We start from the raw sequence: 22,996 nt of genomic DNA on the forward strand, positions 1-22,996 counted from the left end.
GATAAAATACAGTACCTTTTCCTACTAAAAACACTAGTGACCATATGAATAAATGGAGTTTTCCTGAAAACAGTAAGTAAAACCATAAGCAAACATTATCTACAATGCAGATAAGGTAGAAGACATCCCCATAAAATCAGGGGTGAAGAAGGGATGCCTATCATCACCACTGTTATTCAATATAGTACTAGTTGTTAGCTATAGCAATAAGAGAAGAAAAAGAAATTGAAGGAATTAGAATAGGCAATGAGGAAACAAAACTACAACTCATTGCAGATTATATGAGCATCAACTAAAAAATTACTTGGAATAATCAACAACTTTAGAAAAGTTGCAGGATATATAATAAACCCACATTAATCATCGGCATTTCTTTATATGACCAATAAAGTCCAGCAGCAATAGACAGAAAGAGCAATTCCATTTAAAATAACTGCAAACAATATAAAATATTTGGGAGTCTACCTATTAAGATGAACACAGGATATGAACACAATTACAAGATACTTTTTACACAAATAAAATCAGATCTAAACAACTGGAAAAATATCAATTGTTCATGGGTAGGCTGAGCCAATATAATAAAAATGACAATTTTGCTTAAACAAGTTTACTTATTCAGTGCCATACTAATCAAACTACCAAAAAATTATTTTGTAGAGTTAGAAAAAATAACAAAAAAATTCATCTGGAAGAACAAAAGGTCAAGAATATCAAGGGAATTAATGGGAAAAAGAATTCAAAGGAAGGTGGCCTAGAAATACCAGATCTCAAACTATATTATAAAACAGTAATCATCAAAACTATCTGGTACTGGCTAAGAAATAGAGTGGTAGATCAGTGGAATAGATTAGGTATACAAGACACAATATGACAACAGTAACCTAGTGTTTGTAAACCCAAAGACACTAGCTTTGGGGGTAAGAACTCACTATTTGACAAAAACTGCTGGGAAAACTGGAAAACAATAGGACACAAACTAGGTATAGAGAAATATCTCACACCATGTTCCAAGACAAGGTCAAAATAGTGCATGATATAGACATAAATGTTGATACCATAAACAAATTAGAGGAGGGAGGAATAGTCTACCTGTCAAATCTATAGGGGGGGAAAGAATTCATCCAAATAAGAGATAGAGAGCATTATAAAGTGTAAAATAGCTAAATTTGATTATATTAAATTAAAAAGCTTTGGTACAAACAAAACCAATGCAACCAAGATTAGAAGGAAAGCAGAACTCTGGGAAACAATTTTTGCAGCAAATATCTCTTAAAAATGCCTCATTTCTCAAATATATATGGAACTGAGTGAAATTTATAAGAATACAAACCATTCCACAATTGATAACTGGTCAAAGGATATGAACAGCCAGTTTTCAGGTGAAGAAATCAAAGATATCTACAAGCAAATGAAGATGGGCTCTATATCACTTTTGATTAGAGAAATACAAATTAAAACCACTCAAAGATACGACCTCACACCTGGCTAATATGACAAAAGAGGAAAATGATAAATGTTGGAAAAGATGTGGGAAAAATGGGACATTAATGTACTGTTGGTGGAGTTGTGAACTGCTTCAAACATTCTGCAAAGGCGGGGCGGAGCCAAGATGGCGGCTGGTAAGCAGGGAATAATGTGAGCTCCGTATGGAGACCCTCCAAAAACTTATAAAAAATGGCTCTGAACCAATTATAGAATGGCTGAACCCACAAAACAGCAGAGGGAAGTAGAGCTCCAGCCCAGGACAGCCTGGATGGTCTCTGGGTGAGGTCTATCCCACACGGAGCTTGGAGCTGGGAGCTGGGAACGGAGTGGAACAGAGCCCAGCCTGAGCGGCGTGGACCATCCGGACCAGAAGCCTGGCGGAGGGGGCCCTAGCGCCCTGATTCAGTGAGCTGCGGCAGTTATGAGACTTCTCAACCCACAAACACCAAAGACTGCGGAGAAGGTTAGTGGGAAAAGCTGCAGGAGTGGAAGGAGTTCGCGGTTGGGCTTCCAGCCCCGGGGGCAGCAGAGGTGGGGCAGCTACAGCTGTTGTTACTTCCAGCTCCAGGCCCACCTGGTGGGAGGAATTAAGTGGCGGATCAGAGCAGGGGTGCACAGCCTGCCGAAGATCTAAGCCCAGTTCGGGTTGGGGGTTGGAGAAGGAGCAGTGCTGGTGTGGCAGAGCTGGCACCTCCCCCCCAAACGTGGAACATAGAACTCTGTAATCTACAAGCAGTCGTACCCCACTGAAAAACTCAAGGGTCAAGTTAGTTGGCTGGGAATATGGCCAGGCAGCGAAAACGTGGCCAGATTCAGTCTCAGACTTTGCATTCTTTCTTTGCTGACAAAGAAGACCAAAACATACAGACAGAAGAAATTAATAAAGTCAAAGAGCCTACAACAGAAACCTCCAAGAAAAACAGGAACTGGTCCCAGGCCATGGAAGAGCTCAAAAAGGATTTGGAAAAGCAAATTAGAGAAGTAGAGGAAAAATTGGGAAGAGAAATGAGAAGGATGCAAGAAAACCATGAAAAACAAGTCAATGACTTGCTAAAGGAGACCCAAAAAAAATACTGAAAAACACACTGGAGAAAACAACACCTTAAAAAATAGACTAACTCAAATGGCAAAAGACCTCCAAAAAGCCAATGAGGAGAAGAATGCCTTGAAAGGCAGAATTAGCCAAATGGAAAAGGAGGTCCAAAAGACCACTGAAGAAAATACTACCTTAAAAGTTAGATTGGAGCAAGTGGAAGCTAGTGACTTTATGAGAAATCAAGATATTATAAAACAGAACAAAAGGAATGAAAAAATGGAAGACAAGGTGAAATATCTACTTGGAAAAACCACTGACCTGGAAAATAGATCCAGGAGAGATAATTTAAAAATTATTGGACTACCTGAAAGCCATGATCAAAAAAAGAGCCTAGATACCATCTTTCAAGAAATTATCAAGGAGAACTGCCCTGATATTCTAGCCGATATTCTAGAGCCACAGGGCAAAATAGAAATTGAAAGAATCCATCGATCACCTCCTCAAATAGATCCCAAAAAGAAATCTCCTAGGAATATTGTCGCCAAATTCCAGAGCTCCCAGATCAAGGAGAAAATACTGCAAGCAGCCAGAAAGAAACAATTTGAGTATTGTGGAAACACAATCACAATAACCCAAGATCTGGCAGCTTCTACATTAAGAGATCGAAGGGCTTGGAATGCGATATTCCGGAGGTCAATGGAGCTAGGATTAAAACCTAGAATCACCTACCCAGCAAAACTGAGTATCATGTTCCAAGGCAAAATATGGATTTTCAATAAAATAGAGGACTTTCAAGCTTTCTCAGTGAAAATACCAGAACTGAATAGAAAATTTGACTTTCAAACACAAGAATCAAGAGAAGCATGAAAAGGTAATCAAGAAACGGAAATTGCAAGGGACTTACTAAAGTTGAACTGTTTTGTTTACATTCCTACATGGAAAGATGATGTGTATGATTCATGAGACCTCAGTATTAGGGTAGTTGAAGGGAATATGCATATATATATGTTTATGTATATATATATATATATATATATATATATATATATATATATATATATATATATATAGGTGAATGTGTATGTATGTATGTATCTATGTGTATATGTATGCATGTGTATGTAGGTATATATATATGTGTGTGCTTTTATATATGTATATGCATATATACATATGTATATATATACATGTATGTACGTGTATATATATATATATGCAAAAGAGAGAGAACAGACACAGGGTGAGTTGAAGATGAAGGGAAGATATGTAAAGAAAGTCGAACTGTTTTGTTTACATTCCTACATGGAAAGATAACATGTATGATTCATGAGACCTCAGTATTAGGGTAGCTGAAGGGAATATGCATATATGTATATATGTTTATGTACATATATATATATATAAGTGAATGTGTATGTATGTATGTGTATATATATATATGTGTGTGTGTGTGTTTATATATATATATATGTAAAAGAGAGAGAGCAGACACAGGGTGAGTTGAAGATGAAGGGAAGATATGTAAAAGAAATAGAATTAAATTAAGGGATGAGAGAGCAACATACTGAGAGAGGGAGATAGGGAGAGATAGAATGGGGTGGATTATCTCGCCTAAAGGTGGCAAGAGGAAGCAGTTCTGTGGGAGGAGGGGAGAGGGCAGGTGAGGGGGGAATGAGTGAACCTTGCTCTCATCAGATTCGGCCTGAGGAGGGAATAAATAAAAATAGATAAAAATAGATAAAAAAATAGATAAAAAAAATAAAAGGGGGGGGATGATGGAGGGGAGGGCAGATGGGGGTGGAGGTAATCAAAACAAACACTTTGGAAAGGGGACAGGGTCAAGGGAGAAAATTCAATAAAGCGGGATGGGTTGAGGAGGAGCAAAATGTAGTTAGCCTTTCACAACATGAGTATTGTGGAAGGGTTATACATAATGATACATGCGTGGCCTAGGTTGAAGTGCTCGACTTCTTAGGGAGGGTGGGTGGGAAGGGAAGAGGGGAGAGAATTTGGAACTCAAAGTTTTAAAAACAGATGTTCAAAAACAAAAAAAAAAGTTTTTGCATGCAACTAAAAAATAAGATACACAGGCAATGGGGCGTAGAAATTTATCTTGCCCTACAAGAAAGGAAGGGAAAAGGGGATGAGAGGGGAGGGGGGTGATCGAGGGGAGGACTGACTGGGGAACAGGGCAACCAGAATATATGCCATCTTGGAGTGGGGGGGAGGGTAGAAATGGGGAAAAAATTTGTAATTCAAACTGTTGTGAAAATCAATGCTGAAAACCAAATATGTTAAATAAATAAATTTAAAAAAAATTTAAAAAAAATTTAAAAAAAACATTCTGCAAAGCAATTTGGAACTATAACCAAAATGCAACCAAACTTTGATCCAGCAATGCCACTACTAGGGCCGTATCCCAAAGACAGCATAAAAAATGGAAAAGGACCTACATGTGCAAAATTATTTATAGCAGCCCCTTTTCGTGCTGGCAAAATATTGAAAACTAAGGGGATGCCCATCAATAGGGGAATGGCTGAACAAGCTGTGGTATATGAATGCAATGGAATACTATTTTGCAATAAGAAATGATAAACAGTCAGATTTCATAAAAACCTGGAAAGACTTGTATGAAAAGATGTGTAAAGTGAAATGAGGAGAGCCAGGAAAACACTGTACACAGTATCAGCAACACTGTGTGAAGATCAACTATGAATGACTCACCTCTTAGCACACAATGATCCAAGACAAGTACAAAGGCCTCTGGAAGGAAAATACTATCCACATCTAGACAAAGAACTGATGAAAACTGAAGCATACTTTTTTCACTTACTTTATTCTTTTTTGTGTTTTTTTTTCTTTAGATCTGTTTCTTCTATTACAACTGTGACTAATATGGAAATAATTTTATATGATAGATAGCACACGTATAAACTATATCAAACTGCCCACCATTTGCAGAAGAGGGGAGAGGAGGCAGGGAGGGAAAAAAAATTTGGAACTCAAAATTTTGTAAAAATGAATGCTAGAAATTTTTTTGACATGTAACTGATGAAAAATAAAATATCGTTAATAAAAAAAGAAAAGATAGTTTCAGATAAATTTGGGACTACTTGTAGGAATTAATGCAGTTAAGTGTGAAGGACCAGTAGATAATTTCTTTAGCAACATTCTAAAGAAAAACAAAATCAATTACAGAGGGTCAGTAATGAAGGAGCTACCTATTTCCTAAGTGATTGGCTTAAGGTACAGAATATGACATTTTTCTTTTCTGAATGCCACTGCAAGTAGTAAGATAGTTTGAGTGGATTTGCTCATTAACAGTGGGCAAGCAGAAATGTTTTTGTAAAAGAAAGCAAAACATTTGCCAGTTTTTCCAATGTAAAATATATAAAAAAAGAATTAATTCAGTAATGTCAAAGAAAACATTTAGATTTAAAATAAATAAGGAAATATATTTAATTTTAAAATAAAACTAAAAACATTTTAGTTTTAAATGACAGGCTATTTTTTCCTGAAGGGTTTATCCCATCTTTTGCATTCACAGTAAACAGCAGTATCATCTATGGACTAGAAATTTGAGCAAAACTCACCATTGTTGATTAGCATATGAAGAGGATAATTCTTTTTCTTGAATTCCTTAACAAACTGTCGAATGGACTTCATGGAAGCCAGGTCACAGAATAAAAATTCCACTAAAAAGAAACAGAAAGCAGCTAGTTATCTTACAAAGACACAAACAAAGGTTAACTCCCTTTGACTCAATTCAATCTGTCACACTTAAGTATAAGGAGATGGGCAAGGTTTCATGCTCACCAGAATACCAGCAAAAGCAAGGGTTATTTTCTTGTTGTTTTTTTTATTGATACACATAATAAAAGCAGCAATGTGGGCCCAGAAATTGGAAGGCTTAGGGGAAATGGATGTTTGTCATAAAATAGGGAGGAGAAAGAAAGTAACAATCTGAGGGGTCCAATTATTATAAATAAATACTAGTTGTGACAAAATTAAATATACTTTCTCACCATCGTTTGCTAGTCCTATACCAAAAATGTCAAAGGATAGGCTATGTCACTGATAGGGCCAAAAAGCAAATTTATTATTTATTTAGACAATATGGCACAAATGGCTTTTTTCTTTTTTGTTTTACAATAATTATAGGTTTCCTATTAGAAAATTCTGAATAGTTACAGGCAATGATTTCAAGAGAAAGTGTAACTCTATTTTCATCTAAAAATTGTAATGCAGAAAAAAAATAAGTTGGTAGATGTACTATCAAAGAAAACGAAAATTTTCTGAGATGAGATATGATTAAAAAAAGAATCATGAGAAAGTCAAAGGTACAAAATCATTTAATATAAAACACAGAATATTTAAACATACCTAAACCTTAGTAAATTTCATGTTTTCTACTGAATTTAGAACAAAGGAGATGTTTGAAAAGTAATTTATCACAGTGCCTGATGACACATAGCAGACTCTTAATAAGGGCTTCTTCTTTTCCCCCTTCTCTTCCCTTACTCAGGTCCCAATCAATCAATAAACCTTTATTAAGTGCCAACTATATGCCATGCCAAATGTCAGTGAAGTGTTATCCTGGATCCCCAACAACAGGTAGTCAATTAACAAATATTTATTAAGTACTTACTACGTGTCAGGTGCCAACATATAACAAAAGCTCCTTCTGAATCATATAAGGTAAGATGAAACCGTGGTCCCCAATTACATAGTGAAATATAAAATGTCTCCTTTCCTTTAATATTGGAAAATCCCAAACACAACATGGGATTATGTCAAAAGGTCCTTTACTTCAACTTTGTTAATGTTACAGTGAGGTCAGCAAGTTTAATTGAGTTGCATAAGATTACACAGAGCTGCATGTGAACCCACGTCATCGAAGTCAAAATCCAATTCTCCTATATGGGAGTAATCTATGTCCTCTGGAATGTACGTTAGGCTAATTACTACTCTAAGTCATGAGAATATAAATTAATAGCACACTAGCCTTAAATTGATCTAAAAATTATGTATTTATGATATCTTGATCATAAAAAATTAATTTTCTATCCAAATAGCTCTATGGAAAAATGGAAAACAAACTCCATTACATTTTTCTTTAGTTCTAACTAAATAATAAAAATGTACAATGTTACCTGTGTCTATAGTCATACACAGTCAAGGATTTCTAACCTAAATTAGCCCCCCTTGGAAATGACAACAATTGATAACCCTTTCAGATTCTTGGAACTAAGTCTATGTTTGTGATGAAATTAAAGTTTAAGATGAGATAAATCAATGAATGGTAATGAAATGGCATCTGTTTTGTTAGAGTCTCTGGGGAGCATCTTGGGTCATAGAGATTTAATTAGTTACCACTCCTGACTATGGCATCATTGCAGAGTTATATCAGAGAAAAGCCTAGATGTCTGAAGATGTTCTTCTTAAATGATTAACATTATTTCATACCTCCGCCTGTAGGCAACACTACAATTCTGAGTTGTTTCTGATTCCTACATAATATTTCAGAGGTTTGGGGGCTCAGTGGAGAATGCAGAAGTAGGCGTTAGGCAATTAACATCTCCTAAACTGAAGAAAGATCTTTAATCCCTTTAGTTACCCCTCTCTCTAACATATTCACATGCAACATTAAGAGATAAACCCATGATGTTTAGCTGACAGCTACATATAGAACTACTAGCTAGAGCTAAGATATTCTATTCCTGGATGAGGCATAAGCCTGGTTAAAGCATCGACTAGGGAAAATGAATAGCGTTGACAGGTTTCTGTTCTCTGGTAAGGAGTTGAAAATTGTGAGGAATAATGAGGTACTTTTCCCCCCTACTAAAAGTATCTCTTTCTGCCTCTCTAACATCTAAATATATTAATATTATCAATCCCATCTGAGCAAATACTGGAATAACTGTATGCATGTGTGTGTATATATACAAATACACACATGTATACATGGAGGGGTGGGGCTACATGCCTACAAACAAGCTGAAATCAAGAGTGGGATGCCATAATCATTTCCTCATAAATCCAAACCAATGTCTCCCTGGAGGGGTGTTAAGAATGAGGGCCCACCAGCCTTAGGACCTAGGGCCAGTCTTGGAGGCCTCTCATTCTTCCCAGAGTTGAATAACTTGTTTCCCTTCTCCCAGGAGCCATATCTCTATGATCTAGACAGTTCCTATTCCCAAGGGCTACACAGCCCTCTGCATTCCTCCAACTTTTTCCCTCTTGCTCAGAATACAGGCTTACTCAGTCCTGAATCAAAAAAGCTAAAAAGCCATTAGCCCCATGGGGGAAATAAAGAGGTAAAAAGGGCATTATAAGGTGTCTTTGACTTCCCCCTCCCCCTAAAAGGATACGTAGGCATGTATGCCTACATGGTTATAGATACATATATATACAAAAATACATATGTGTATGTGTTCTTATGTGAATGTATACACACTTGTGTGTGGGTACACATACACATATATTTCTAAAAAGCTGTTGTGTTGTATGTTTGTCTGTTTTCGAAGAGGACCATGACATCAGGGAGATGATGACATGACTTGCAGTTGACTTTGATTTGAGTGAGGGAGGGCTGTACAAGGTCACCAACCTCACTTTTTCCTCCAGAGCCATCTAGGTCCAGTGGCCTGATATTCACCAGGATGACTGGAGATAGCCTAGGATGCATTGGGAGACCCTGGCCCTTTCAGGTTAAGGTCTTTTCAGGTTCTCACTTTGAGTGAGATAATGCCCATTCAATGAACAGGCCTCTTTAAGAAGTGAGTCAAGGGATGGCCCTTTTAATTAGAAAAAAAAAATCAAGCTGGGAGGGGAAGACCTTCAGGGTTGCTGTTCCAAAGAGAAAGTTACCATTGACATTCACTCTAAGCTAGGAGGGCTCCAAATACAGCCATTAAGTGGAGCTTGGGCAGGGACCTATTGTGGTCCAATCTATGAGCTTCAGAGTGAACTGCAAGTCATGTCATCATTTCCCTGATGCCATGCTCCTCTTTGAAAATGAAGAACAAACACACACAACCTGTGAGTAGACTGAGCTGCCTGAATGGGGACCCAGCTAGTTGGGTAACTCTGCCTGTCTTCTCCCTCCTCCTCCCCTCTCCCTCCTCCTCCCGCTCTCCCTCTCCTTTTCCTTCTCCTCGCCAAAGGAAGGGGAATTTTGATGGCCAGAAGTTGCCCACTTAACTTGGGGTTTTACTGGCTAGATTTCTTTCTTTCATTCCTCCCTTCCTCCTTTCTTTTTTTTCTTTCCTTTGTTTCTTTCTTTCCTTCCTTCCTTTCTTTCATCTTTCACAAATTTCCAAAAAGCAAAGTAAGGATAAAGACAAAAACAGAGTGCAGAGAGCTCTAGGCAGTGGATAATGACTTGGCATTGGATAGAGCAGCTAGGAAGATCTGAGTTCAAATCTTACCTCAGACACTTAATAAGTTGTGTGATCCTGGGCAAGTTATTTAACCACTCTTTGCCTCAGTTTCCCTGACTGTAAAATGTGGGTAATAATAGTACCTATCTCCCAGGATTGCTGTGAGGATCAACAGATAATATTAGTGAAGTGCTTAGCACCATGCCTGGCACATAATAGGATCTATAGAAATGCTAGTTTATTATTATTATTATTATTGTTGTTGTTGTTGTTATTCAGTTTAACAATAAAGTTCTTCTTTTACTTTTAAGCTTCTAAAAGGTTGAGCAAAAAGGCATAATAATGTTTTTCAGAGTAATGTTTTTTACAACTACATTTATGTCAGATAGACCACAGTAATATAGCACTATTCCCATGCAGTACACTAATACATGGTGGAGCTTGGTACTCTCAGACCCTGGAAAAAAGCATTTTAGAGTCTTTACCCATCTGTCTGCCATTATCAAAACAAAGTTAGAAAATGTGGCACTTATCCTGAGTGCTATTAATTGGGTTCCCTTTAAACCTGGTTCCTAGCCTAAGTAGATGCTCTTAACACATTACATCCATGTGAAAATAACATCTGTCACCCAGGAAAAGAAAAAAAAAGGTACAGAATCAAGTTTGTATTGATTGTGTTTCACTGTGAAATATCAAACATCTGCAACAGTGAACCAGACGGGTGGGTTTTTTCCATGTTTTTTTTTTTTCCAAACCTCAAAAATGACTGCCGTTTTTTTCCGGGAATGGCAAGCACTTTGCTGAGAACAACATTAACAAAAGTGCAGCAATTAATTTGAAACGCTTTCATTCTGCACCATTTTCTTACTTTTTGGTGTCATTTTTCTATTTTCCTGCTCTACAACAAACTTTTTTTTTAAGGCACATAGGTCAAGGTAGGGAGTTCATACTTTGCAAATGTGTGTGCATCTCCCCACCCCTTCTCTTTTTCTTGCTCTCTATATGTACTAAGTGAAGGGACAGAAAGAGCTTTCACCCCTTATAAAACCATTAAAGTACAGTAAGTACTTAAACACATCCAAATCTTTGGCTGTCAGCATGTATCCACTTGTGGCTGTCTGCAGTGACTTAACAGACTAAGTTTGGATTTTATCCCTCCCCTGCTTGAAAACCTTCAAAGATTCCCTCTCGCTTCCAGTTTAAACCATAAACTCCTCATCCCTGAAATTTCAGTTCAACCACTGGTTCCAACTTATCTTTACAGCCTGTTTTCATGTTATTCTCTCTCATGAACTTTGTGTTCTAAAGCAAGCAGGATGAAGAGCTGTTGTTCCCTCAACATGACATCCAATCACACTCTTCTATATATTCCTCAGCCCCAGAATGGGTTCCCTCTTCAGTCACTTCATCTTCCTCATTTACAAGAGTTGTAGTAATAGTCATTCCACAACCTATTTCACAGGGCTGTAGTGAAGAAAGCACTTAAGCAAACCTTAAAATGCCCTATAAATGAGTTATTATATATGAAGAGCCTTCTCGTTTTTTTAGGTCAAATAAAAACACTCCCTCTAGCCTGCGATTATTATTCTTTTATATTTAGAAGACTATTCCACAGAGAGATAGGATAATAAATGGTAAATGAATAGAAGTTGTAAACTCATCTTCCTACGCTTAGTGAAAGCATCTCTAGGAAAACTCCAGGAGCAGAAAGAAGAATAAAGATGACAGATATGAACCTTATCCTGTTCTCACATTTTTTTTCCTGTTAAGTCTGTTAATTTTGAAAGCTTTTCATTTCATGTAGCTTGGACATTGAGTATACAGCATGGTGACAACTATTACAAAAGTGCTTTTAATGTTCATTATGTTCATTTTATGAACTAATGTTATATCTAGGGGATTCGGATCAGCAATTCTGTCATTTTGCCTGGGGTAATGGTATGGTTTCAGTAAAATTTATTTAAAATAGAAATCATACTATTAACAATGACAAGAGAAAAAAGAAAGAGAGAAAAAGAGAGACTGTAATCCAACTATTAAAACTTCTACTGATCTTTAAAAAAATGTCCTTGGATATAAAAATATTAGAGGAGTTCTTTATTGTTTAATAAATAGCATATCTGTAGCATATCTTTTGGCTAGTCTGAAAGATGATTTTTTTTCTGGAAAAGGATAATAATATCTCTTCCAGGTTGTGTCTGACTTCAGAGAGTGAGAAGTGTTGGGGAATGGCTTTAGATGCAGGTCTAATAAACTCCAGATTTTATACAGACTTCATACAACTCAACTGGAATTTGGTATATAGAACTTTCTAAAAACCAAGAATCAAAGCGGAAAAAAGAAGGAATATCAGGGATAATCTAGCACTCCTTTATTTTACAGGTGAGGCAAATGAAGCCCATAGAGATGACATAACTTGCCCAAGTTGTTCACTTGTGTCCAACTCTTCATGAGACCCATTTGGGGTTTTCTTGGCAAAGATACTGCTTCCTATTCCAGCTCATTCATTTCTTCATACAGATGAGGAACTGAGGCAAACAGGGTTAAGTGACTTGTCCAGGGTCACACAGCTAATAAGTGTCTGAGACCAGACTGGAACTCAGGAAGACCAAATTTCCTGACTCCAGGCCTGGTGTTCTATCTACTGCACCACCTTGGTGGTGCAGACTTGCTCAAACTAGGCCAAATTGAATTATTGGTCTAATTACTGGTTTAATACAGCTTAGTAAGAGGCAGACTTGGGGTCCAATGATTCCATGTGCTTTCCTCCTTCCACTTCACTGTGATAATGATGGTGCAGTAGCAATTAGATGGTGAATTGGATGGAGTGTTGGATCTGGAATCGGGATGACCTAAGTTCAAATTTTGCATTAGTCACTTACTGGCTCTGTGACCCTTAGAAGTCACTTTGCTTTCCTCACGTGGGAGATGTGGAGGTTGGATTCAGACTCCCTTCCATCTCTAAATCTATGATCCTAAAATCATCATATAGGTTTAACACTGACCCATAAAAATTCAAGAACAATGGTTTTAACGGATGTCACCATACCACCTCACCAAGTTGTGTGGAGTGAAAAGCTTTGAAAACAGAGAGTGAAGAGGAGATCAAAATCACATAGGAAAAGGCCGAGGTACATTTATTTCATCCCTGTTGTCCTGTCTGCCATTAGAGTTATATCAAGGATGCTTTCAGTGGGCATACAGAGGGTAAGCTTATATCCTAATACCTCTATTTAACTATAAAAAGCTATTTTATCTAGCTATGTAATAGTTTGAGAAGATGAAATATGAAAATAATAATAGTAGAACAGTGACTGGTCTCCGGACCATTTCAAGGGTGCCTCTGCTGGCATATCCGCCACCCCAGGTGGAGTCTTATGAAATAAGGTGAAATAACAGCCAAAATTGAAGAGATACTAAAAACTGAAGAAGGAAAATTTGAAGGACCTCTCATTAAAAACTGTCAGTTAATATAATCACTAGAAATTGTACCTGGTGCCAAAATGAATGGCAAAAACAAAAGTAATGCCTTAAATGATTATGAGGAGAAAGACACACAATTTAGACTGGAAGCTTGAAAGGTTGCTTTTTTAAAAAAATCTTTTTTAATTTTGATGTTACAAATCCAACTAGCAGATGACTATGACAAAACAGAGAAAATTTTAAAAGCTTGCATTTGCTATAACAATCTTGAATCAATGTATACTCCCACAGTATTTAACAAAAAGTTTCAAATTGTTTTTGGACCTGCACACACAAGTGGCTGTGGCCGTGGTGAGATGCATAGGAGTAAAGTTGGCACCACTGAGCAGTACCACTAAGTACAGGCACAAAATCTCACTATGGCAAAATCTACTTGAGAGAGCTGTTGAAGACCTGGGGAAGGAAAGGTACTGGAAGATTTCATCAACATCTATTTAGCACATTCAGAAGATGACAGAAACATAATTTTGCCCAACTAAAGGAGAACAAAATGAAACATGTAGACTGGAATCCGTGAAACAACAGTATATGAGAAATTCTAAGTTTCCTTAATTAGCATTTGAAAGCAAATGTCAAAATGTTAAGGTGGAACAAGAAGTTAAGTCAACACAAAGAACAAAATAAACAATTCAACATCTATCAGAAGATTTGCTTCAGAGGCTTGAGAAGCAAAGACATCAGAGAAGACATAATCTGTTAAGGAGGAAGAGGTGGAAGTTACATGGCTGTAAAAATTCTAAAACCACAAAGAATCCTGTTGGATTAATCATGAAATGGAAAGTTTTTTCACTGTCAATATAATAAACAACAAAACAATTATGTCAAAGGAAGTTACCGAAACTGTAGCTTCTCTGAAGTGTTGGGTGATTGTGGGTGCAGATAAGATCCCTAATTTTTTTCTCAAATGCTTCACAATGGTGCATGAAATAGGAGATATAAAGGGAACAAGTATTTATTAAAATGCCTACTATGTGCCAGACACTGCTATGTGCTTTACAAATATCTCACTTGATCCTCACATTCACCCTGGTTGGGTGCTTGTCCTCTTCTCTCGCCTTGCCTCTCTTGCTCCTATTTTTGGGTACATCTAGATGAGCCACACAGTTCTCCCTAAAACAAGCCAAATTAAGGACCAAATTAAGGTTTTGAACTATTGGTCTAATTTTCCACTGAGGTCTCTTTAAGGCTTAATAATAATCTTGGGCAGAGGCATACAGGCAGCAATCTGGCTGAACATTCCCAAAATTCCCCTCCAAACAACTTTAAAATAATTCCTCAAATCAAATTTTGTAGTGGCAGAGACAACTAAAGATCAGAGTAAGACATTTTTTTCCAGCCTAAAATAACTTAGGAGGTTGTCAGGAGAGTTCTGTGACACTGGCCTGGGGGCCAGCCTGGAGTGCAGCAGCAGCACTAGAGACAGATCTTGAGGGCTATTGGAATAATGGCAGCTTTGGGAGCTCTTAGGTCATAGATGAGAAGGGGGTTGGACAATTGCTCAGAAAAGGATTACAGGGGACCCTCTGCTGGTACGGGGTGCAGGTGGCATAGATTAGCAACTCTACTGCCCATACACAGTTCTGGGTCACAGTTACAGGGTGGAGAAAAGCACTAGCTCTTGTGGCTGCAGGGGAACAGGGGACCTGGTCACAGTCCCAGGACCTAGAAGAGCACTAGCACTTGCAGCTGCAGGGGAGCAGGGGACCTGGTCACAATCCCAGGGCCAACAGCAGTGATAACACTTTTGACTGCAGGAAATCAAGGACCCTTCCTGGGTAAACACCGGAGTGCAGGCTAGGATAGTAGGGACCACACATCTCCCTGGATCATAACAACTTGGAAGTAGCAAAGACTTATAGACCCTCAGAATGAGCTCTGTCAAGCATTCTCAATGAAAAGACCAGAGCTGAATAGAAAATTTGACTTTCAAATACAAGAATAAAGAGAAGCATGAAAAGGTAAACAGGAAAGTGAAAAAATAAGGGACTTACTAAAGTTGAACCACTTTGTTTACCTTCCTACATGGAAAGATGATATTTGTAATTCATGAGACCTTTCTCAGTAATAGGGTAGTTGAAGGGTAGTTGAAGGGAATATACATATATATAGACAGAGGGCACAGGGTGAGTTGAATATGAAGGGATGATATCTAAAAAAATAAAATAAAATTAAGGGGTTCTAAAAACAAATGTTTAAAAAAAAGTTGTTTTTACATGCAACTGGGAAATAAGATATACAGGCAGTAGGGCATAGAAATCTATCTTGCTCTACAAGAAAGTAAAGGGAAAGGTGATGGGGGTGAGGAATGGGGTGATAGAAGGGAAGGCAGACTGGGAAAGGGGCAATCAGAATTTATGGCATCTTAGGGTGGAGGGAGAGTAGAAATGAGGAGAAAATTTGTAACTCAAAATCTTGTGGAAATTAATGTTGAAAACTAAAAATATTAAATTAAATAAGAAAAATTTAAAAAAAAGAGCTAGCTTTGAAAACAGCAGCATGAAAAAACCTAAAGTTTGAGAAATTGTCTCCTCAACCTCAATTAAACAAAGCTGAACTTTAACATAAAATTCAAAGTCAAGAAATAGAAAAAGAAGCAAACAACAAAAAAAGAGCTTGATCTACTATGGTGGCAGGTGATCAAGATACAAACTCAAAAAAAGACAACAATGTGAAAATAGCTACAAATGAAGCCCCAAAGGAAAAAAAAATGCTAATTGGACCCAAGCCTAACAAGAATTCCTGAAAGAGTTGAAGAAAGAGATAAGAGTGGTAGAGGAAAAAATGAAAAAAGAAATGACAGTGATGCAAGAAAATCTTAAAAAGGGAATTAACAGCTTTCTAAAAAAGGCACAAAAAATACTGAATAAAATAACACCTTAGGAATAAAAGAAAAAAGGATTGGCCTAATGGTAAAAGAGGCACAAAAATTCACTGAAGGAAAGAATTCTTTAAAAAGCAGAATTTGCCAAATGGAAATGGAGGTACAAAAGGTCACTGAAGAAAATAATTTCACAAAAATTAGCATTGGATAAATGGAAGCTAATGACTCTATGAAATATCAAAAACAGTAAAACAAAGTCCAAAGAATAAAAAATAGAAGAAAATGTAAAATATTTCATTGGAAAACAATTGACCTGGAAAATAGATTGAGGAAAGATAATTTAAGAATTATTGGACTATCTGATAACCATAATAAAAAAAGAGCTTAGACATCATATTTCAAGAAAGTATCAAGTAAAACTTTCCTGATATCTTAGATCCAGAAGGTAAAGTAGAAACTGAAATAATCTACCAATCGTCTCCTGAAAGAGATTCCAAAATGAAAAGACTCAGGAATATCATAGTCAAATTCTAGAGCTCCCAGGATAAGGAGAAAATATTGCAAGCAATCATAAAGAAACAATTCAAATTTTGTGAAGCCACAGTCAGGATCACACAAGATTTTTTAGCTTCCAAGTTAAGAGTGGAAGGCTTGAAATATGATATTCCATTACCTATCCAGTAACACTGAAGTGAAATCCTTCAGGGAGAAAAACAGATATTTAATGAAATAGAAGACTTCTAAAAATGCTTGGCGAAAAGACCAGAGCTGAATAGAAAATGTGACATTCAAACACAAGACTCAAGAGAAGCATAAAAAAGTAAACATGAATGAGTAATCATAAAGGACTAAATAAAGTTAAACTGTTTACATTACCATATGGAAAGATCATATACGTGACTCCTAAGAACTTTATAATTATTAGGGCAATTAGGAGTTTACATAGATGGAAGACATGAGTCAAATCAATTATGTTGGGATGATCTCCCCCTCCAAAAAAACCACAATGAAAACATGAGAAAGAGGGATACACTGGGAGAAAGGGGAGACGGGATGGGAAATTTTTCTCACAACAGCTCTGAGGTACCACTTCATACCTATCAAACTTTCTAGAGGGATATGGGAAAATAAATGTCAATAAATTGTTGGTAGTTTTCTGAAGTGGTCTAACCACTCTGGAGAGAAATTTGGAACTATGTCTAAAGGTCTATAAAACTGTGTTTGACCCAGCAAGACCACTACTATACCCAAAGAGATCAAAGAAAAAGGAAAAGTACCTATATGTACAAAGATATTTATAGAAGCTCTTTTTGTGGTGGCAAAGAATTAGCAATCGAAGAGATGCTCATCAACTGAGGACAGGCTGAACAAGTTGTAGCATATGATTGTGATGGAATACAATTGTGCTATACCAAATGATGAGGGAGGTGGTTTCAGGGGAAAAAAACATGGCAAAACCTATATGAACTGATGCAAAATGAAGTGAGGAGAACCAGGAGATCACTGTATATAGTAATAGCAATGTTGTAATGATGAGCAACTGTTAAAAAAAACCCTGCACTACTCTGATCAATACAATGATTTCAGACAATTCCAAAAGATTCATGATGAAAAGACGATACCCACCTCCAGAGAAAGGACTGATGATCTCTGAGTGCTAACTGAAGGATAATTTTCTCATTTGATTTTTGGGGGGAATAAGGCCAATGTGGAAATATGTTTTACATGACTTCACATGAATAATTGGTATAATATTGTTTGCCTTCTCAGTGGGCTGTGGAGGGATGGGAGTGAGGAAGAGAATTTGGGACTCAATTTTTTTAAATGTTAAAAAAATAATAACAATTTTAAAAATAATGAACCATCTCCCCCTCTTTCATTTTACAAAGAAGAAAACTGAACCAGTTAAAGTTAAGTGACTTGCCCAAATAATACAGATTACTGATAGTGTAAGAATTAGAACCGAAAAGAATAACAGCATTTGATATATTTATAACATTTTCAAACCTTGTGAGATAGGACATGGGTTATTTTTATCCCCACTTTATGAATGGTAAAATAGGTTTAGAGAGATTAATATCTCTAATATTTAGTATATTTAAGCTCCTTGAAAAGAGGGACTGTTTTTGCCTTTTTTTGTATTCTCAGTGCTTAGCACAGTGTCTGGAATATAGTAGGTGCTTAATAAATGCTTCTTGATTCAATGACTAATATATATTATCCATGGTCACACAATCAGTGACCAATGACAGAGCTAGTAATACCAGAGATGATTACTTAATCTTGACATATTTTATTAGTCATTTTCCCAAACGGTGGGTGTTGCTTAATTCTGCCATACTGGTTTAGCTTGCCATACTGATTTTCCCCAATATATGCCTGCACTATTTATATGGCATTCTGCTTCAACTCATGTTTGTGTAACTTTTAAAAATTATTTCCTCTTCTGCTCTGTGAGATAGAAAATACACAGGTGTGCAGACAAGTGATTTGCATCGACACTGCTGGTAGGATATGGTTTAAACTGAAGTAGCTCATCATGCTTTAACTCAAGTATGTCATAACTGCGCAATGGAAAGCTTTGCAAAATGAAAAGGATGTTTATTCCCACAGCAGATTACTCACTGCAGAAGGCCTATTGGCTGTTTTCTTCTTTTCACCCTATAATTTGTCCCTCAAACACCTTTGAGAAAAACAGGGGCAAGAATTCCAAGAATCTTGCATCAATAAACTCTGCTAGGTTTAATGGACTAGAATGAGAATAATTTTATGGAGAACCAATGAAGAGTGAGAGTGTATGTATATGTGTGTATATATATATATATATATATATACACATCTATATTCTTTGTTATGTTTATATATATCTGTCTAGCTACCTATGTAATTTCTTTGTTATGCTTGCTGCACTTTATATTGGTCCCTTTAAGTCTTCCCATGTTTCCCATATATTCACCATTAATCAGTTTCTAACTGAACAATAACATACGTTCCATTACGTTCATGCATCATAACTTGTTAAGCCATTCTCTGATTATGTATAAATTCACAGCTCTACCAATGGTACATTAGGGCAAACTGTTTACTAGTTATAAAATAAAACAAAACTAGATTTGGTTTAGTAAAATAAAATGTAGACTTAAAGGCTCTCCTCTAATAAAATTATATATACAGACACATATACAATACACATATACATATAGGTATGTGTTTATGCATGTACAGGTATATACATATAGATCATTAAGGATTTCCTAAGATTCTCAAACCACCTAGGCAGGGTGACATAATGGAAGGAGTACTGGATTCAATGACAGGAATACTTGGTTAACAACCCCACTTTTGAAATCCTCCCATAATAGTTGTATGACCATGGGCCAGTGACTAATTCTGTTTCAGAGAAATAGCCTGTGTGATACAATGTATCCTTAAAATGTTCAAGCACCTGTAGGAAGGTATTCATTGCATCTTCGCTGGAGGATTGTATGGACATGATGAAGAATTTCATAGGATAGGAAGTTGTAAATGGGTCATGATCTGCATTTTTTGTGGAGACAACCATATGTCAATGTTATCTCGGATTCATTGAATAATTGAATAAAGCATACATCTGTGTAAATACGTTTACATATATATTGCACACATAGACACACACATATATTATATATATATACATATATATATGAGAACCATAGTGACAGAATAGAAAAAAACTTAAATAAAATCCAACTTCTTTTACAGATAAAGAAATGTATACAAAGTAATCTATTCAAGGTCACGTAGTAAATTTAGTGACAGATCTTGAATTAGACATAGGGTTGTAGACCTAGAGGTAGAAAGGACCCCAGAAGCCATCTGGTCCCACACCCTCATTTATAGTTGAGGAAATGGAGTCCCAGAGAGACAAACTGCATTTTCCAAGGTCACACAGATAGTACATGCCAGACATAGGATTTGAACCTGAGTCTGACTCAGGTCTCTTGGTCTCCTGGTCAGGCACAGTCCATTATAACACACTGTCTCTCTTTACATAATAATTTCATTACCTTGTACTTTCTTATCTAAAACTAAACTAACCAAATAATCTAAAACTATATATTCTGCTGCTGCTTCCTCTTAGACAATTTTATCTCATCTTGCCACTCTAGGGATTTGCACATCTTCAAACTGATAAAAACCAATAGGCCTGTCTCAATTTTTGCTCTTAACAGCACTCTCTGACCTTTAACAACATGAAAATCCCACCTTTTCTGTTCTGCTTTTGATGGAGGAGTAAAACGATGTCACAGGATGAAAAAAGTTGTAGAACCAACCATCTAAACGTGTTATGTGTCAAAAGCATTCCCAGATGCAGCTGTTATTATGACTACTGCTGACAGTAAATGCTAGTACACATAGCTTGCTTCTTAGACCCAAAGGAACCAGTAGGTAAGAACTGGAAAGTGGTGACATGCATGTGCCCTAGTTATGCCTTAGGATGCCAGTGATGAACCTATATTTGTCTGCCAGTGATGAAACTAGAAAACTAGGGTAAAGCATAACAGGGTGATGAGAAAAGTTATGGCAGCCACAATGTTCTCCCTATACAATATGGTATAATTAATTACTACAGAGGGCCCCTCATATCTATCTATATTGGTCATTTATATATTTATATGCATAAACATGTGTATTTCTAAAGGTATATATATGTATATATACATATATATGTATGTGTGTATATATATACATATGTGTGTGTGTGTGTGTGTGTGTGTGTGTGTGTATATATATATATGTGTATGTATATATGTAGTCCCATATGATCAACTATATAGCTCAGACTTTAGCTTTTATGAGTCCTCATAGCTAATGGGGCAGTGCACTGGAGATAACCCCTAATGACCATTACCAGGATATAAAGCCATGGAATCTTAGAGCCTTAAAGCTGGAAGGTACCTTAGAGGTCCCACATTTTACAAATGAGGAAGGAAGAAGCAAGGATGGTTAAATGATTTGCCCAAGATCACACAGATAATGAGTAATGGACCTTGGACTCCGACATATATATTCCAATAGCAATGATGTTTTTTTTCTCTCCAGTTTCCCCACTGATCTCTACCAACAGAGAGGTGACATTGTGTAGTGCGTAGAGAGCTGGCCTCAAAACATCAATGCGTCCCTGGGCAAGTCACTTAGCCAGTTACTCTAGGAAATTCTTGAAGGCGATAAGTTAACACAGAACATCTGCATTGATAAAGAGTTTTCTCAAGGGAAGCATATAAATAAAATCATAGGCCTGGTCCTCCCAACAACAAAAACCCTCTAACGATCCCTGAGAGGCCCTACTTTCTTCCACTCAAGAATGTGTTCCCAGTTCCTAGAGTCCCCTCACCCCCATTAATTTGACTTCTCATCTGTCCTTTATTGGCTACTCCTGGTCTTAAGGCCTTTGGTAAAGCCCATTATAGATATCCGTTTTTATTTTGCTTTGTTTTTAAATAATATTTTGCAAATAGGAAAGGCTCTAAAAGAAAGTCCTTTTTAAAAATCTATATTCTAAGTTACATTTTCTAACAATGAAAACACTGGTTGAGGGGAAAATCTAAACAAACTGGTATCCAAATAGCAGCTCTCCTCTCAATTTTCAGGTAGCATAGAAATCTACTGTTACCTCTTCAGGTAGGATAGAAAGAAAGTGTGTATAGTAAGTAAAACTGTTCAAAGAAGTATCCCCACATATATGCATATGTGTATATTTGTATGTATGTATAACACCACACATGCACAGATGTGCCCTTCTCTACATCAGCTCTATTTTCTCAAGAAAATCACAGTAAAGCCACTTTGAGCCAAAGCAAAATAGCACCACAGGAGACTACCCAAGTTCTAATGAATGGAAGATACGGTTTTGAATATTTGCATTTTGGTTTGTTGATTAACATCCTACCCCAAGAAAAGTCTCCTTGTTTCACTGAATCCAGTGAGTAGCACTGCAACGGTGGGGAAACCAAGTGGATGGTTTACCACTATTACATGGCTCCCTGTGGTTTACTTCCTGGTATGTTAAATGATGCCAGGAAGTCAGAGTAGCCAAAAAGCACCAGAATCTGCTTCCAGCTACCTCCCTCAAACAATCAGAGCTTCATTTAAATTTGCACACTTTTACTTTAGAATGCAAATGGCTCCCTAGGACCTTCGTTGTAGGCACACCTTAGTATGAATTATTTTTTTCATTAAACAATCATTGCAACACCTAGCATACCATTCACAGAATACAGGGGTTTGATTGGGGCCAGAAGGATGGTGAAGACATTAGGAGTGGGAAGTCAGGCCAAAATGTGGTGGAGAAATTGCAGAAGTCCTAGGGTACCAGGGTGGCCTGGGTGATCAAGGAACATACGAGGTAGAGCATGTGGAGTTAGAGAGTTCTGAGTTTTCATACCAAGGCAGTTGTTACTTGTTAGTAGACCTAAGGTAAAATATTTCACATTCTAGAGCTCAGTTTTCTTATTTATAAAATGAAGAGATTGAATGAAATGATTTTAAAGGTCCCTAACAATCCTAATACTTCTAAAATTCTAGAAAAGAAGTTGGGAGATCTTCCCTAGCGCTCAAGGGTTAGCTTGGACATCACATTTAATCATGCCATATATAACATATGTGATCTGGAAGATTTGAAAACCCTTCCAAATTCAGGCAAATCCAATTCAGCTTGAATATTATCTTCTAATCCCCATTTCTCCTCCAATGGAAGGAGAAAAGAAAGTAGAAAGGAAAAAGGAGGAAATATGTATATCCATCTTC

At 36.9% G+C, this 22,996-nt stretch overlaps 1 protein-coding gene across 2 annotated transcripts in view; it reads right to left on the reverse strand.

Annotated features, from left to right (window-relative positions):
- Window positions 1–22,996, reverse strand: part of DHRSX (dehydrogenase/reductase X-linked) — a 391,217-nt gene that overhangs the window by 122,043 nt on the left and 246,178 nt on the right. For both annotated transcript variants that reach the window (XM_036743124.1, XM_036743123.1), the window contains one exon: window positions 6,118–6,219. In XM_036743124.1, coding sequence (XP_036599019.1) covers window positions 6,118–6,219 — 102 coding nt within the window. The remainder of the gene's footprint in view (window positions 1–6,117; window positions 6,220–22,996) is intronic.

The sequence above is a fragment of the Trichosurus vulpecula genome, chromosome 2 (genome assembly GCF_011100635.1).
Source record: "Trichosurus vulpecula isolate mTriVul1 chromosome 2, mTriVul1.pri, whole genome shotgun sequence".
NCBI lineage: Eukaryota > Metazoa > Chordata > Mammalia > Diprotodontia > Phalangeridae > Trichosurus > Trichosurus vulpecula.